Source organism: Lampetra fluviatilis, chromosome 2 (assembly GCF_964198595.1).
Source record: "Lampetra fluviatilis chromosome 2, kcLamFluv1.1, whole genome shotgun sequence".
NCBI lineage: Eukaryota > Metazoa > Chordata > Hyperoartia > Petromyzontiformes > Petromyzontidae > Lampetra > Lampetra fluviatilis.
In genome coordinates this window covers 30,568,081-30,583,072 of record NC_136276.1, presented here as the reverse complement: position 1 = coordinate 30,583,072, position 14,992 = coordinate 30,568,081, and the positions used below count along the sequence as shown (strand labels likewise).

The 14,992-nt window shown below is 45.9% G+C and overlaps 1 protein-coding gene across 1 annotated transcript in view; it reads right to left on the bottom strand.

Annotated features, from left to right (window-relative positions):
* LOC144938612 (DBH-like monooxygenase protein 1 homolog) overlaps positions 1-14,398 on the bottom strand; it is a 29,807-nt gene extending 15,409 nt beyond the window's left edge. Inside the window, exons 1-4 of the mRNA XM_078866602.1 lie at positions 14,111-14,398; positions 13,506-13,652; positions 11,692-11,871; positions 948-1,031 (exon numbers count right to left, since the gene is read on the bottom strand). Of these exons, the coding sequence (XP_078722728.1) occupies positions 948-1,031; positions 11,692-11,871; positions 13,506-13,652; positions 14,111-14,398 (699 nt within the window). The remainder of the gene's footprint in view (positions 1-947; positions 1,032-11,691; positions 11,872-13,505; positions 13,653-14,110) is intronic.
* Positions 14,399-14,992: the final 594 nt, after the last annotated feature.

The window sequence follows — 14,992 nt, the reverse complement described above, 5'->3', positions numbered from 1 at the left end:
AAAGGGATAGCTAGTTACGGAAAGTCAAATAACGAACGGCTTGCCATAATAGGATGCCCTTCTAACTGTCCTCTTATGCAGAATGAACTGACTTGTTGGTGAATATTGTATCATGTCACAGCATATTGCAGCGTGCCAACCAGTGGCTCAGTTGTACAGAAGCACTGTACTCTCTGAGAGGCTCTCGTTTTAAGCATGCACTGTATGTACCAAGAGGCCCAGGTGTTACGCTCGATGTATGCATCGAGGGGCCTGGGGGCCCTAGTGGTCAACTCACGCTTTAAGCACCGAGGCGCCTCACATTGTAATCGCTACGGGGCCCGGGGGCCCTAGTGGTCAGCTCATGCTTTAAGCGCGGAGGGGCCCAGGGACCCTCACACTGTAGATGCCGAGGGGCCTAGGGGCCCTAGTGGTCAGCTCACTCTTTAAACGTCAAGGGGACTCGGGGCCCTCACACTGTAAGCGCTGAGGGGCCCGGGCGCCCTAGTTGTCAGCTTACGTTCTAAACACCAAGGGGACTCGGGGCCCTCACACTGTAAGCACTTAGGGGTCTGGGGGGCCCTAATGGTGAGCTCACATTTTAAACACCAAGGGGCCCGGGGCCCCTCACATTGTAGGCACCGAGGGTCTGAGGGGCCCTTGTGGTTAACTCACGATAAAAGCACCCAGGGGCCTAGTAGTCAGTTTGCGCTGTGCGCACTGAGGGCCCTGGCGTTCAACTTCCTTCGGAAGTCGTGGGCCATGCACCGCGCGCGGTCTGAGGCTTGGAGGCCCCCTGGCAGTCCGAGACCCCAGGGCACTGGCTCCACTGGCCCGGTCCATAATCCAGCCTTGCTGACTTCAGCTCGTTAACAGCAATTGCCCCAACACTTGTTGGAGCAAGTGTTAGAGACTACATATTTGAGAACTCGGGTATTTTTTGTCAACATGTATGTATTCAAACACACCTTGATAAGATGATGTTTCTTGTCCAGCTTTGGCAATTGGAACAGTTTGCACGAGTAGTACGTTGCGAGAGTCGGTATGATGAACTGTAACGGACAACAAACACAATTACAATAAGCAGGGGGCTGAGAATATGAACATTCATAACATCAGCAAGTTGGGGCACAGCGACCTTTTAACAAACGAAATAAACATTATTTGGTGATGCTGTTGCTGCTGCGTTGGCAGCGGTGCCCAAGCACAATGGGGAAAAAACAACTCAACAATTTCAACAACATCGGTGCGGTATTAAAAGGGGAAAAAAACATAATAGGCGACGTTTCGTGCAATGGCCCTTCTTCATTGCACATGACGAACTAGACGTTTTAACTGCAGCAAAGAAATCGTAATCTCCATCCGTCATGATCTATCCACTCTTATATGAAAGCCTCTCCCGTGTCAATAGTTCCACCATTCATCACCCTCCTTCATGTGAGCTGATTTCATCGCTGCCAGCTCCTTGTGTGTTCGCTGCTTTGGCTGCTATTGTCACCTGTCGTCTTGTCTATCAGTCACGATCCTTGCGAGCAAGATAAACCCGTATTTATTTGAAATGTAATATCACCTCAAAACATTGTGCACTAAAATAAAATGCAATGAAATCATGTTTAAGCAGTGCCAGATCATCCTAGTAGCAAAAGTAGCTACATATGTACTTTTTGGTTATTTCGGTAAAGTCACGTAGGTAGAAAATGATAGATCACGACGTTTCGATCGCAACACAAACAATCGTGAAGAGTTTGGAAAACATTTAGATTTTTTTTATTAGGGCAGCAGGTACTGGGGAGGACCATTGTACATTATTCGGAATATTGGATAATTCGGCAAGGCCAGAGTCCCATATATGTCGAATTAACAAGGGTTTACTATATATCAGGGACGTGCGGTCAGGGGAGGCACAGGAGGCAGAGCCTCACCTGTCATACTCCAATGAAGAAGGGCTGTTACGAAAAGGTAATAATAAAATAAATATTACGAAATATCATTTATATATGATTTCAATCATTTTTTCTAGTCAAAATCGCCAAATCTTCGGAGCTTCGCTGCAAATACAGGAAGAGACAAGAGGTGAGGCAGCGACGAGCTCAGCCTCCCCTCTGATTGCGCAACCCCTCAGTAACTGGGTGGAGCGCGGGCAATAAGCGTGTGCCTGTTACTATCTCTCTGTATGTCACCAATGTAATGTTTGTAGATCCCTTCATTACATGTGCTCGCCTTCCATAGTCCAGGTAACTTATTTCACGTATGTGTTTAAAGATATTTAGGTCTCGTCATAAAACTGCAATGAAAAAACACCAGGGGAGGCAGCTATCATATCTGCCTCACCGAGCGGGGCGTGTCAGACACGCCTCCCTTGGTGAAGACACGCCCCTCCTCAGTAAGGCAGCTATCACTTCTGTCTCACTGAGGGGGACGTGTCTTGAGCCCACGTAATTGACGCTCGCTTGCCCTCCACGTGAGCCAGCTCTAGCAACAAAATTCCAGCGGCTGCAAAAATGGAAAACGTTATATCTAACCTTAATTTTTTTAAAATCACAATTGGACTTTAAATCAAAACAGGGAGTGATAAACAATGGAAGACCAATGCCTGATCTTAAGGACCTACTTCAAACGAAGGGACAGAAAATAACACGATCGTTTCAAATGGACTGGTACCAACGAAAAGACTGGCTGTGTGACTGTCCTACGAAGAATCGCCTCTACTGCTTCCCTGCCTTCTGTTCTCCACTACCGACAACGTTGGGACTAACGCGGGATTTTGTGACTTGAAAAATCTACCAAGGAGCCTCAACAAACATGAAAAATCAACAACTCACATTCAAAGTCAAATTGCTTTAAAAACTTTTGGAGCTTCAAGGTGTTGTAGCTATGCCCTGTTTTCCGTTATTAATATTAAGAATAGTTAAGAAAAAATAATATTTTTTTTCTATATATATATTTTTTTTAAATTAAACAATGAAAACAACTCACTTCTCCTGACAAGCACACCAGGAATCCAGGAAACATGGAGGGCGGTTAAAATGTTGAGAATTCGGTCACAAAGAGGTCATAGACATCCAGATGGACAAAAGATGTATGGACTAGCCTCCCAAGACATCACAGCTAAGGTGCAGAGTAAATAACGGTTGCAACTCGCGTTTTCTTAACGTTTTCCTTACCGAAAAGTAGAAACTTAACAAAGATAATTAACCAACAAACAATAATATTTTTACTATTATTATATGTTTCCTACCTACACGACCTTCCAAAAAAAACTAAAGAGTACGAATTCCAGAAAGCTTAAGTGGAAACATAGTACACTTAACCTCAGGACATAAAAATATAACTCAGAATAAACACCAATCTCTGGAAAACTAAACTTGGCGAAGCCCAAAATAATAATGTGACGAGGACCATTAAACATAGACGAATGATAACCCCGATACTAAGACCGAAGGAACTCATAAAATATAATTCAAGAATAAATGTAACACACAGGACCACATAAATGTATTGCAAACATCTCCTCAGCCACCTTTGTCTTCCAGCGGGGCCTGGCAAACAAGGAGGGAGCAAAAAGGTCACAGGGGGGAATCGGTGCCTGACATTCCAAAAAGACATCTGTTTTTTTTGTTTGTTTCTCTCGCAAGGAATGCCAGAGAGGGGAGTCACGTTTTGAGTTAGGCACAGCACACAGTCTGGGTTGAGTCAGTCCGAGTCGAGCTCAGCGTTGCGACGGGGCACGCAAGGGAGCTGTGGCAGTCGTGCCTCGAGAAGAGATGGGACGACGAGACATCGTTAAAGTGGCAGCCTGAGAGCAGTCTGGGTCGAGTCGTGCTCAGTCTCGCAACTCGGCTTGCGACGCAGCGTTGCGACAGGGCTCGCAAGAGAGCTGGGGCAAGTCGTGCCTCGAGAAGAGATGGGACGACGAGACTTCGTTAAAGTGACAGTCTGAGAGCAGTCTGTCCGAGGCGCTCGGTCTCGCAACTCGACTTGCGACGCAGCGTTGCGACGGGGGCTCGCAAGAGAGCTGGGGCTGAGTTGCAGCCGTGCTCCGGCTGGCGGAGCGTCGTGAGGAAACGAAACACCGATGCCGATAGCAGGTGTCGCTTCTCGCAGAACGAAGTTAAGTGCGAGTGAAGCTGGCAGCTGCACGAACAAGGGAAGCACGGAGCAGAGAGAGTGACGAGTGACGACAAGCAATCAACCTGTAAAAGGGCGGAGATCGCCAAGCGTCGACCAAGCGTGCAAAGGAGAAAGCGCGAAGCAGTGGAGAAAGCCTGGTCAAACGGCTGGGAGGGAGAGGACAGCGCCATCGAATGCGCCGTGTGCCTGAGGGCACACCGACCAACGACCAGTGTGAACACACAAGACGTCCAGAGCGACGGCGAGCATCGTGCCGACTCAACAATCAATCGAGCAGTGGAGAAGCCGGGGGCTGCCACCAAGAAAGCGCGAGCGCCACCGTGCGACACCCAGTGCCACCGAGCGACACCGAGCGACACCCAGCGCCACCGAGCGACACGAGCGACCAAGCATCTTCAAGGACAGCATCATGCCAACTCGTCATCCAGCAGTGGAGGGAAAGAGAGAGCGCATAAGCAGAGACACGCAGGGGCTCGCGGCGGCCACGCCCAACCCAGAGAAAACTTCTGGCCGCTGTTTGTATCCTCCTACACCACACAAGCTAACGACACAATTAATATTACGAGGGGACAACGCACACACAGCACGCACACGAATAAGACTTTAAAAAAAATAATATTGTCTTTGCGTTTCAAAAAGGGTTGCCATTTCGAGGTGGTGCGTTCAATATCAACTGATCGTGCAAAGCAGTTGCTGCCGTCGAGTTACATGAATAAAAAATGTTTAGTCATTCATATTAGGTAATCGCATAATATCGTAAATGCATAAGAGTTTATTCATTCATTTTAGTCAAATGCATAATCTCGTAATTGCATAAGAATTTTAGTTATTCATATTAATCGAATGCATAGTATCGCAAATGCATAAGAGTTTGGTTACTCATGAATTATTGACGCATGTTTGACCTGCATGATAGAATGTCACATGCTTGTTAGAATAAATTGCTTCATACCAACTGTTCGAGTGCTTCTTTCCAAGTCCATGCAAAACTATCTTATTCTTGATAACTGTATCCTGTGATGAGATCTGAACTGGTGACCTAAAATAATATAAACACACTAAGATATTTGGTAAACGTTTAATCGATGATAATCGTGTTATCCTGATTGATATAACTCTGGATAAACGAAGCTAAGCCTAATTACCACAACTGCTCACATTAACATCATCGCAAGCATCCGCATAAATTACTACGATTATCTCAGCAATTATCATAATTTATGCATATAATCACATGCATTATCGTAATTTATGCATGTTAATACGCACATTAACATAATTAATGCGATTTGCGCATTTCTCGGAAAAATTATTATTTTTTATTATTTTCATCAAAATTTCATAACCCGACACATACAACAAAGGATAGGTCTGGTTTTAAATGAACAGCGGAGATTAAATATTAGCATCCACAATGCTAAGGTAAAGGAAAAACGTGAGGTTTTAAAAGACCTTATTAATGCGACCTGCTTCCTAGCCAAACAGCAATTAGCATTTCGTGGTAACGATGAGAGTGCAAGCTCTTCTAATCGTGGCAACTATGTGGAGCTATTACATGCTTTTGCTGAGAAAGATTAAAAATTAGCTAGACATTTGGAGACATCCACTGTGTTTTCTGGCTTATCAAACAGAATGCAGAATGATTTAATCGAACCAGTCGGTGATGTAATTAGAAATAATATCAAAGAGGAGATTAATGCAGCTCCATTTGTTGCAGTCGAAGTAGACAAGGCAACGGATGTCACAAAAAAGCCCAGGTTTCTGTAATTTTGTGTTATGTGGCTAAAAGTGAGGTGACTTGTGAGGTGAGGGAGGCGTTCTTGGGATTTGATTATGTCAGTGATGACAGACAAGCACCGGTTATTGCTGATTATGTTTTGGGAGTGTTGGGGAAATACAATTGCGTTGAAAATCTGTCAGCTCAGACTTATGATGGAGCCTCTGTGATGGCATCAGATCTTAATGAGGTGCAGGCCAAGATTAAACAAAAGGTACCTGAAGCCACGTTTACCCATTGTTATGCACACAAATTGAACCTGGTGCTCTCGCATTCAGAAAAATGTATGCCTGAGTGTAAAAGTTTTTTAAAACAGTTGAGGGACTTGCGACGTTTTTCAACAAGTCGACCAAGCGCACCCACCTACTGGACGATGTTGTGAAGCGACGTTTACCAAGAGCAGCGCCCACGAGATGGAGCTCAAATTCTAGACTAGTTCAGATGATCAGCATGTACCAATCTGATCTGCGTGCTGTGTTCCGGATTATGAGCGAAAATCCCGATGTTTGGGACAATGACACCCTGATGATGGCCGCTGGATAGGATCTCTGGCTGTCAAAAGCATCAGCCTGCTTCTTCATAATGGCATATGAGGGCATTTTCAATTAAACCGATGCACTCTTTCGTGTGCTTGTAGAATAAAGTAATGGACATTGAATTCTGCGTGCGTGAATCCGCGAAACAATGGGAGTTGTGGAATTCCGGAGACAAGAGTTTGACAGTTTCTATGATCGATTCGAGCAGAAATGCGTCACACTTGGCCTGACAGACAATGCCCGAAGTAAGAGGAAAATAATGTTTTATAACATTCTGGAAAATATCAGTGTTCAAATGAAAGCTAAGTTTGATCATTTCAGTGAGCTAACTTTCCTTGGTTTGGTTTATTGCACATTTTATGAAATCTCTAAACATTTCGATGACACCAAACTGCAGAGCCTATCAAAATATGCAAGGTACTTTGACTTTGTTAGCCTAAAGGCTGACCTTATCGGATTGTATAGTTCACAAATGGTGAGGAACGAATACAAATCACCCGGACAGCTCCTCAGCTTTTTGGCCCGAGGCGACAAAGTTACTCCAGCTGGTGCTCACTATACCAGCTACAACAGCGTCCATTGAAAGGTCGTTCTCTGCTTTGAAACGACTCAAAACATACAGTCGGAATCGGACTGACCAAGGACGACTTTCATCCCTGGGAATCATCTCTATTGAGACGGAGAGCCTTTTAAAACTAAAAGAGAATAAAGTGGACTTCTACAACAAAGTCACTGAGATATTTGTCCTGAAGGATAGGCGAATGGACTTCATTTACAAGTAAAGGTATGACCATGCAATATATTTTTTTCATTTGTGTTGAATGAGTATGAATAGTGGAACTGCATTCGGCTATAAAACGTGAATCGAATACGTAACTTACCTGTATGCGTGTGTTGTAAAGAATGCTGATATGAAATATGAAACATACGGCCGCCTAACCAAAAGTCATTGTGCAACCTGCAAATTGAATGGTGAATTTAAGCTACCTCTATCAAGTTCATATGTGTGTACATCTGGCTCTGATACTAGCCAGTGCCTCCCCAACCATTGACCTCTGCTGTATATACTGGTTCTCAGAGTCTATACCTATGGTTCACCAAATTTTGCAAGTGCAAGAAACTTTTTCTAGAAAGAAACTAAGCCTACATTTAAACTAGCATGTAACAAATATTATACTATTTTACATTGGAAACTCATCGGTCAGCTTTATAGCATTCTAAGTTGATTGTAGAGAAGCAGTGGAGGCAAGTTTAGAGTATAGTAGTACAGTGCTGTATGTAGAGACTGCCGTTAGCGCCATTTACTCGGCAGAATCTCGAAGCTCCCGATAACAACAGATCTACGCGAAGCGCACGGCTCTCGGAATTGTTTCTGGATAAGTGAAGGAAGATTGGTTTTGCCGTGTGTTACAGATGCAGGTTAATACAACGTTCCGGATGGTAGAGTGTCGGATAACGGAGCATTTCCTGTTGAGACGAGGATTATGTACAAGGCGCGGTTCGTCCACTAGGGGCGTTGGGGCGCTGCCCCACCAATCAGCGGAAGATGAGAAATGTTATTTCTAATAAATAAAAATTCTATAAATTGTTGTGTTGTGTTTACATTTTTTAAAATTATTATGTCAACGTGATTTGCCTAATGAAAATAACACTTTAAATTATTCACATGAGAAACCGGTGCAACACCACAGTCTGATTTGTGCCTCGGGGAGGTTTGTGTAGGTGGGTGTACAATGGTATGTGGCTGTTATTGTACAGTATGCAGTGTCTTTGATGCCTCGGCTCATTTGTTGAGTCGTGTCAGCTGATCTTTATCTTTAGGCTTTTGGCAGTGTCAAATGGGTTGTGTCGTGTGGACCTGAGGGTCATGGAAACAGCATTTGAGTGCTTTGTTGTTTTGTTTCGTATTGTTTATGAATGCCTACTGTTGGTAGAAAAGACAATTATATCACGTTCAAGGGAAGGCCAATAACATGACGAGGTTTTTCTTAATTAGAACACCATTTCCACTAGGTGGAAATGTCACGAACCGCCACTGATTCTGGATCAGCTGCTGTCGATGTTGGGAACTACAGCTCTCCAGCTGCCTGCAGGCTTTTGTTTCTGATGGGACAAGAGTTCCTCGTGGCAGGCCCACTTACTCGATTTCTTAAACTAAACTATGTTTTATTTTACCAGGTAAGGCTTACTGAACTATATCGCTTCATTTCAGAACGACCTGGCCACAAATGATAGCTCAACGAAGTGGCTTATCATGTGAACATTTATAGTAGCCACATACTATAAACACATGTTACTAAATATGGAGGGAAAACCCAGAGGACTCGTAAAAAAAATCCATGCGACCAAATATACAGGCGTCAAGATTGTAATCGAACCCACGACCTCCTGCATAGCAGGCGAGGTATTTAACATCTCCTAGCCACTGTGGCATCCAGGGATGAGGACAAGTCCACACGACGTGTATTTCGGAGCTACTGGATTAAGGAACGAGACAAATTCGTCCATGTTGGGATGAAAGCCTTGGGACTGATAGACCAAGTTCATAGCTTTTCAAGTTGACTGTAGTTGAGGAATTATACGGTTTCGATGTCACTTGTTGCTCTCTGATGGGCATCGAATACCAGAGTAATCGTTACTGGCAATCGTCGCCACACTATTCCTTAATTGTAAAAAAAAGGATGTTTTTCAAATCGTACAAAATCGGAACATTGTACCCTCGACTGAGAAACTGGGATTGAAACTTCCAATCAGATCACATGCAGAGGTCACATGACTACCCGAGGTTGCAAGCTATAGACCAATCATTTTTTACTAACACACTTTAAACCAAAATATCTGGTTTGATTGGGTAGACAGAACTCCAGCTGTGTATGCAAATTCCACTATTAAGTTTGTATAGTTGCTGAAAAAGAGATGCAATACCATTAGCGATTGCCGGTAATAGTTGCCTTGAAGTTACCTCAGTTTGAAGGCATTTAGTCAAGCAATGAACGTTTGACATCACCTGACCTTGGGACTGGCTTCATCTCGATCTATCTCATTCTCTCAGCAGTCGCTGAGTCGGCATAGTGTAACATGCAATATGACTCAAACTTGCACCCACTGGAACATTTTAGAACATTTTTCTACGATCATCTATTTGTGGCGCACATCAAAAGTGCCACACATTTTTTTGGTCTTTTTTTTATTCTTTCAAGTCTAACCGTGTGTCTAGCTGGAAGCATTGCTAAGTTCAAATTCATTATTTCTGAATTTTGAATGCGCTGTGAACAGTAGACTTGAGTGGGCGAGTTATAATGACAGAGAGTGGCAGCCAAAGGAGGCGATGTGTCCCATGGGGGGCATTTCCCATGGAGATGGTGCGAATAATTCAGCTCCTTTTACAGGTGTTAGGTGGATTTATCAACAACTCAGAGCTCACCTGTCCACCTATTCAGGACACATTGCTAGGAGGGCAATTTATAAGCCCTTTATGAGGTGTTGGCTATAGTCTGTGGTCTATAGACTAGACAGGCAGTGACTTAATCACACAGCAAGTCAACAAGCTACAAAGTCACGCGGTCTGTACAGACATCACTCCTGCCTTTTTCCCAGACGACGTCCAATACTAAGCAGTCAAAGAAAACCTCTATTATGGATACTAATTAGTCTCATTGGTGCCCAAAATATATAATCTGACATTCAGTCTCCTTCAACATATATCAGTCTCTTCCAGTAAAACAAATGCAGTGCAATTATTTCTTACACGACCCCATCGGCCGCACGGCCTTCTGGGAGTGCGTAATTTCAGCAGCGTTCATTCAAGACAAGCAAAACACAAACTCTGCACCAGTCTCGGCACACAGCGTCTCGCCGGCAGAGTCAGGCCTGCTCATTTGTACACAGGTGCAGCAGATGCAGTCATTGCCAGGTTTAGGCATAAGCTAAGTAAGCTATAGCTTAGGGCCTCACATTATGAGGAGGGGTCTCTAAATACGACAGCAACAAAAACACACAATACGAGGTTCAAAGTTTGACATAATCGGTAGAAAATAAAGGCGATCGGGAAAGAAAAGAAACCCTCAAGAACGGTCATTATCATTCTGATATGACAAAAATATACAGGCATTCCTCAATGAAGCCTCTTAAGCTCGATATAGCTTAGGGCCCCAGCAATATCATAATCCGGCCCTTCAAATAATGCTCGTCTCAGTGTTCCTCTTTCCATTGCCGCTGCTTGCAAAATTAACTCGCTGCAATGTTTTGTCAGAAGTAGACAAGAATCCCAGGAACACCGATTAACAAGCGCTGGAATTTCAGTAATGGGTGTATGTTGAACTTCTTTCGCACCATACGTAGCCAACCGTGTTAATCGGAGATGCAGGGGAAGGATAACAAACTAAACACAAAAATCAGATTTAAAGAAATTAGTTTTCAATGTAGATTTCAAAGTGCAAACCTCCAGTTCCTTCTCAATATCGGAAGAGCATTCCAGACGGCCGCAGAAGCGCATCTGAAAGCGAGCGATGCAGTGACCGCATTTGTCTGTGACTCGATGATACATGGGGACATGACTGTGATTCACTGCTTAGCAGACTGGAGTTGGTAGATCACACTGATCGTCGTGGACCGTGAAACTCCCAACCATGCCGGGCTTGCGAAGTGACACTTAGCAATACAGCTAGTGGGTTCCAGACCCATGCGTGTGGATTTTGAACATTATCTGCCTCTACATGTGGTTTTACGTGTTCACTGTGGATTCCTACGCGTATGTTTACGCCTTTATTTAATCAATCCACTTCTCAAAAAAATGTCGAAATTATGTTGCTGACCATAGCCTTCTACGGATACTTAGCACCTTCTGAAAATGCCTGTGTTTAATGGACAGAAGATGTTTGTATTGAGTAATCGTATTCGTAGAATAATGATAGCCATCGTTATTACCATCACTTATTTTATTTAGCGCGCTTGTCTGAGACCGGGACACGAGGTAGAGTCGGATCTCGCAGAATTCGGTCACCACGGGTTTAATCATCAGCTTCCCATGAAAAAGAGGGGGGGTACTGACGGGGGGCGGGGGGACCGGGGGGTTGGGGAACTACATGAACGTTCAATCCATTGCCCCCAAAGTAATGAAGCAACACCATCATCGTTATCATCCAATCAATGACAGGGCACCAGACACGTGACCGCTGCTGCCACCTTCACCTTGTCCCGCCGTCATCACCACCACCACCACCGCCGTCATCAATGACTGCACAAAAGTGACTCTTACTGTCACGTCACCTTGTCGTTCACTACGTCGAACGTGGAGTAGTTTTGGGGCAGGGGCTGCTCCATGGGAGATCCGCTGCTCAGCAGCTGGACGCTCTTGGAGCCCCGCGTGGCCGCGCCGTGTTGCATGATCTGAGTCTCGTTCGCTGGGTCCACGGCGCTGTAGGCCCAGAGCAGGCGCACCGTGTCCTCCTGTCGGGTAGAGACACGGATGGGTGTGGTGACGCGGGGACACATGCGATAATGAGACTTGCGATCTGAAAAAATCCATGAAAAAAACATGGAGGGAATCATCGAAGAAATTCCTGAGAAATGTTAACAGAAAAATCTCCATAATACAGATTAGCTCGCGTAACTATAAATATGTCGTTAAACCCACCACCACCCGACACAGCCAATTAGTAAGGGTTGTCACGTAAACAGAACATGCCAATGCGTTACTAGTACAGCACACCGGTGTGTTGGAGAGCAAATCCACAACATTTACGATCTGAGTACGACCTCGGATGAGTGAGAAAAATCTTACTAATATGACCTCGAAATTCCCACTGCCCTCTAGACGTTTCCGCGTGTTTAGATACGCCAGCAGGGAAAGCTATGTTGTAGTGGCATTCAGAAAGATAAGTGCTGTGGCCTCCATTGTGGTGGTTCAACACAGTATGAATGAGACAATACAGTCTGGTAGATCCGAGTCCTCAATCAATGGGTGACGTTCACGTGCACAGAGTAATAATCGTAGTGACGATAGAAGAGTGATAACGAGGCGACTGACCGCCAGTGAACGATCAAGTGAACGAAGTGAAAAACACTCAGACACAAGGCTCCACATTAATTCCTCTACTCCTGGCTACTTCGCCTATCTTATCTCCCACAACACTCCCACCATCCCCATTACCTTCATGTCCTCTGCCTTATATAGGGCATCAGCAGTGGGTGCAGATGGCTGCTATAGGTATCAGCAATCATGTACGTAGGCGAAGGTTTAAGATAGCATCATTACTGGCTGAATGTGTCATGTAGCCCGCATGGCCAACTACATCGTGCTCAACCAAGCAGGTTCTGTCTGGCCGGATAGTGGGGGCTACGCGGGCGGGCACAGGCTAGACGGAAGATTGGCTGGTGTACGTGGTGCAAAAGAGGTCCTGGAACTGATTGAACTTACCGACCACTGCTATCAGCGGAAAAAGATCGGTCTCGGTGGAGAAAGCTCGTGAAGGATGCTACTGGGAAGTTAAAGGCAGTCGCCCTCCTACAACTGCGGAGGGCGGAGGAAGGACGCTCACAACAACGAGCGGAATCGCCGGGCAAATAAAACGCAGCCAGTTGGCACGGTGGAGAGCACAGCTTGTGCATCTTACAGTCATCTCAGGCAGTCAACCCCTAACACCTGGGTCTGTCTCGTGACCTCCTGTCTGCAGCGAGTATTCCACCCTTCTCGTGGCCACAAAGTGCACCTAGCCTGACACAAGCACCAAGCTGAAATCATCGCCACTTAGTGTTGAGCTTTTAGTAGCGAATATACGGCTGCCGTTGTGTTTCGGTGCCTATTTGTACACTTGTGTCTATAAATGCACGCATGTGTTTATGTATAAGGGTGGGCATGTCTGTCTTATGGTACACGTATGGATGTGCGTACGCACGAACATACACACGTGTGTGTATGCACGTGTGTACAAGTGTGTGTACTCGTGTATCTTTTTGTCTATGTGGTGCTCGCCAACCGCACTTGCCCCTACAGTCTGTTAATGCTATATGGGGAATCTTTGTCTTTATACTCGTGTGTGTGTGCACGTGTGTGTACACGTGTGTGTGAGTGCAACACGCACGGTGATGTCCCTGTCATTGACGTCGCACGTGCGCAGCGCGCGCACTACCCGCATGACCGTGTGGGTGTCGTTCTGGCTGAGCCGCACGAGTTTGTAGTCCTGGCTCGCGTCCGGCACCAGGTTCCGCACCCCCTCGATGTGTGCGTCCTGGCCGCACAGCAGCAGGCAAGCGGGGGGAGGAGGTGAAGAGGGCATCAGGTTTGTGGGAGCAGAATGACAAACTCAGAAGAGGTGATCTCTAATGCATAACACTCCTGATAATACGTAAAAGCAAGTTTTAATTCGACCCTGGGAAAATGCGTTAACCATTTTATGCATTTGACCCCAGTTTTATAACGTCTAGTTTTTGCAAAGCGTCTTCGTCACCATCATCAACACCAGAATTGATTTGAACGTCAACAACTGCAACACTGCCACAAACATCATCGTCACTCGTTGGTGATGATCGTCACTCGTTGGTGATGATGATGGCGACAACAAGGGATTATCATGGCTAGTGGTGGTCATCAAGGTAAATACGATCGTGTCCTGACACCGCGGCCATGCAGGGATCGAACCCAGCCGACTGGTCTCTCCGAGTGAGGATCGCGTCGTCTGCTACTCACCACGAGATGGGTAGCGGCTGCGCTGTCCACCCACCCGACCACCACATCAGAGCCGGCCATCCTTCCCGTGGAGCTCAGCCCCAGGCCGATCCAGCCCAGGGTGCGAACCTGAGCCTCCAGAACGATCTGCTCTTTGTCGAACGCCCACGAGACGTTGAAGTTGCCGGATGCCAGAACCACGCTGAACGGGAGATTGCCCGTGACATTCAAAGCACAGGACACCTTCATCACCCCCGTGATCATCATCACCATCATCACAACCGCCGGTGCCATCATCTTCACCGACATCGTCCACACGTGGCGAAGCAGAGGTCAACAGATTGGGTGACAGACGCGGCGCTGCCAGTGAACACGGAGGACGCGAGGTCTTTATAAGAGAGGGGACCGTGGCAGCCGAGACAGACGAGGAAGGTGGGGAGATGCGAAAAAATTGGTATTTAAATGCGTGCCAGCAGATCCTGTGACTTAGACCCCCCCCCCCCGCTGCATCGCTGGTGCATGTTTTAGTAAGAAATGTTCTTTTCCGACAATGCGAGCGTGTGCTATTTTAACCCCGATGACAAGTGACAGATTGTGGGCTTTTACATTCTTGCCAGCACATGATGAGGTGGGCTGACCTTAAAACTAATGGCTGGGCACGCCAATGCCCATTGCAACAAATACAAAGATCCCCGTATAGCTTTACAGACGTTTGAGGCATGTGGTGTTAGCGAACATGTATAAAGGCGGGCACGGCACACAAGTGGTGATGTTTACACATTGCACCAGGTACTCATTTGAGGCTGAGTCGACTTAGCAGAGGCCCAGGAACGGTGCAAATATGTTATTGGTCGTGAGCGGGAATCGAACTCGGGTCGCCGAAGTCATAGCGCAGCATGTACA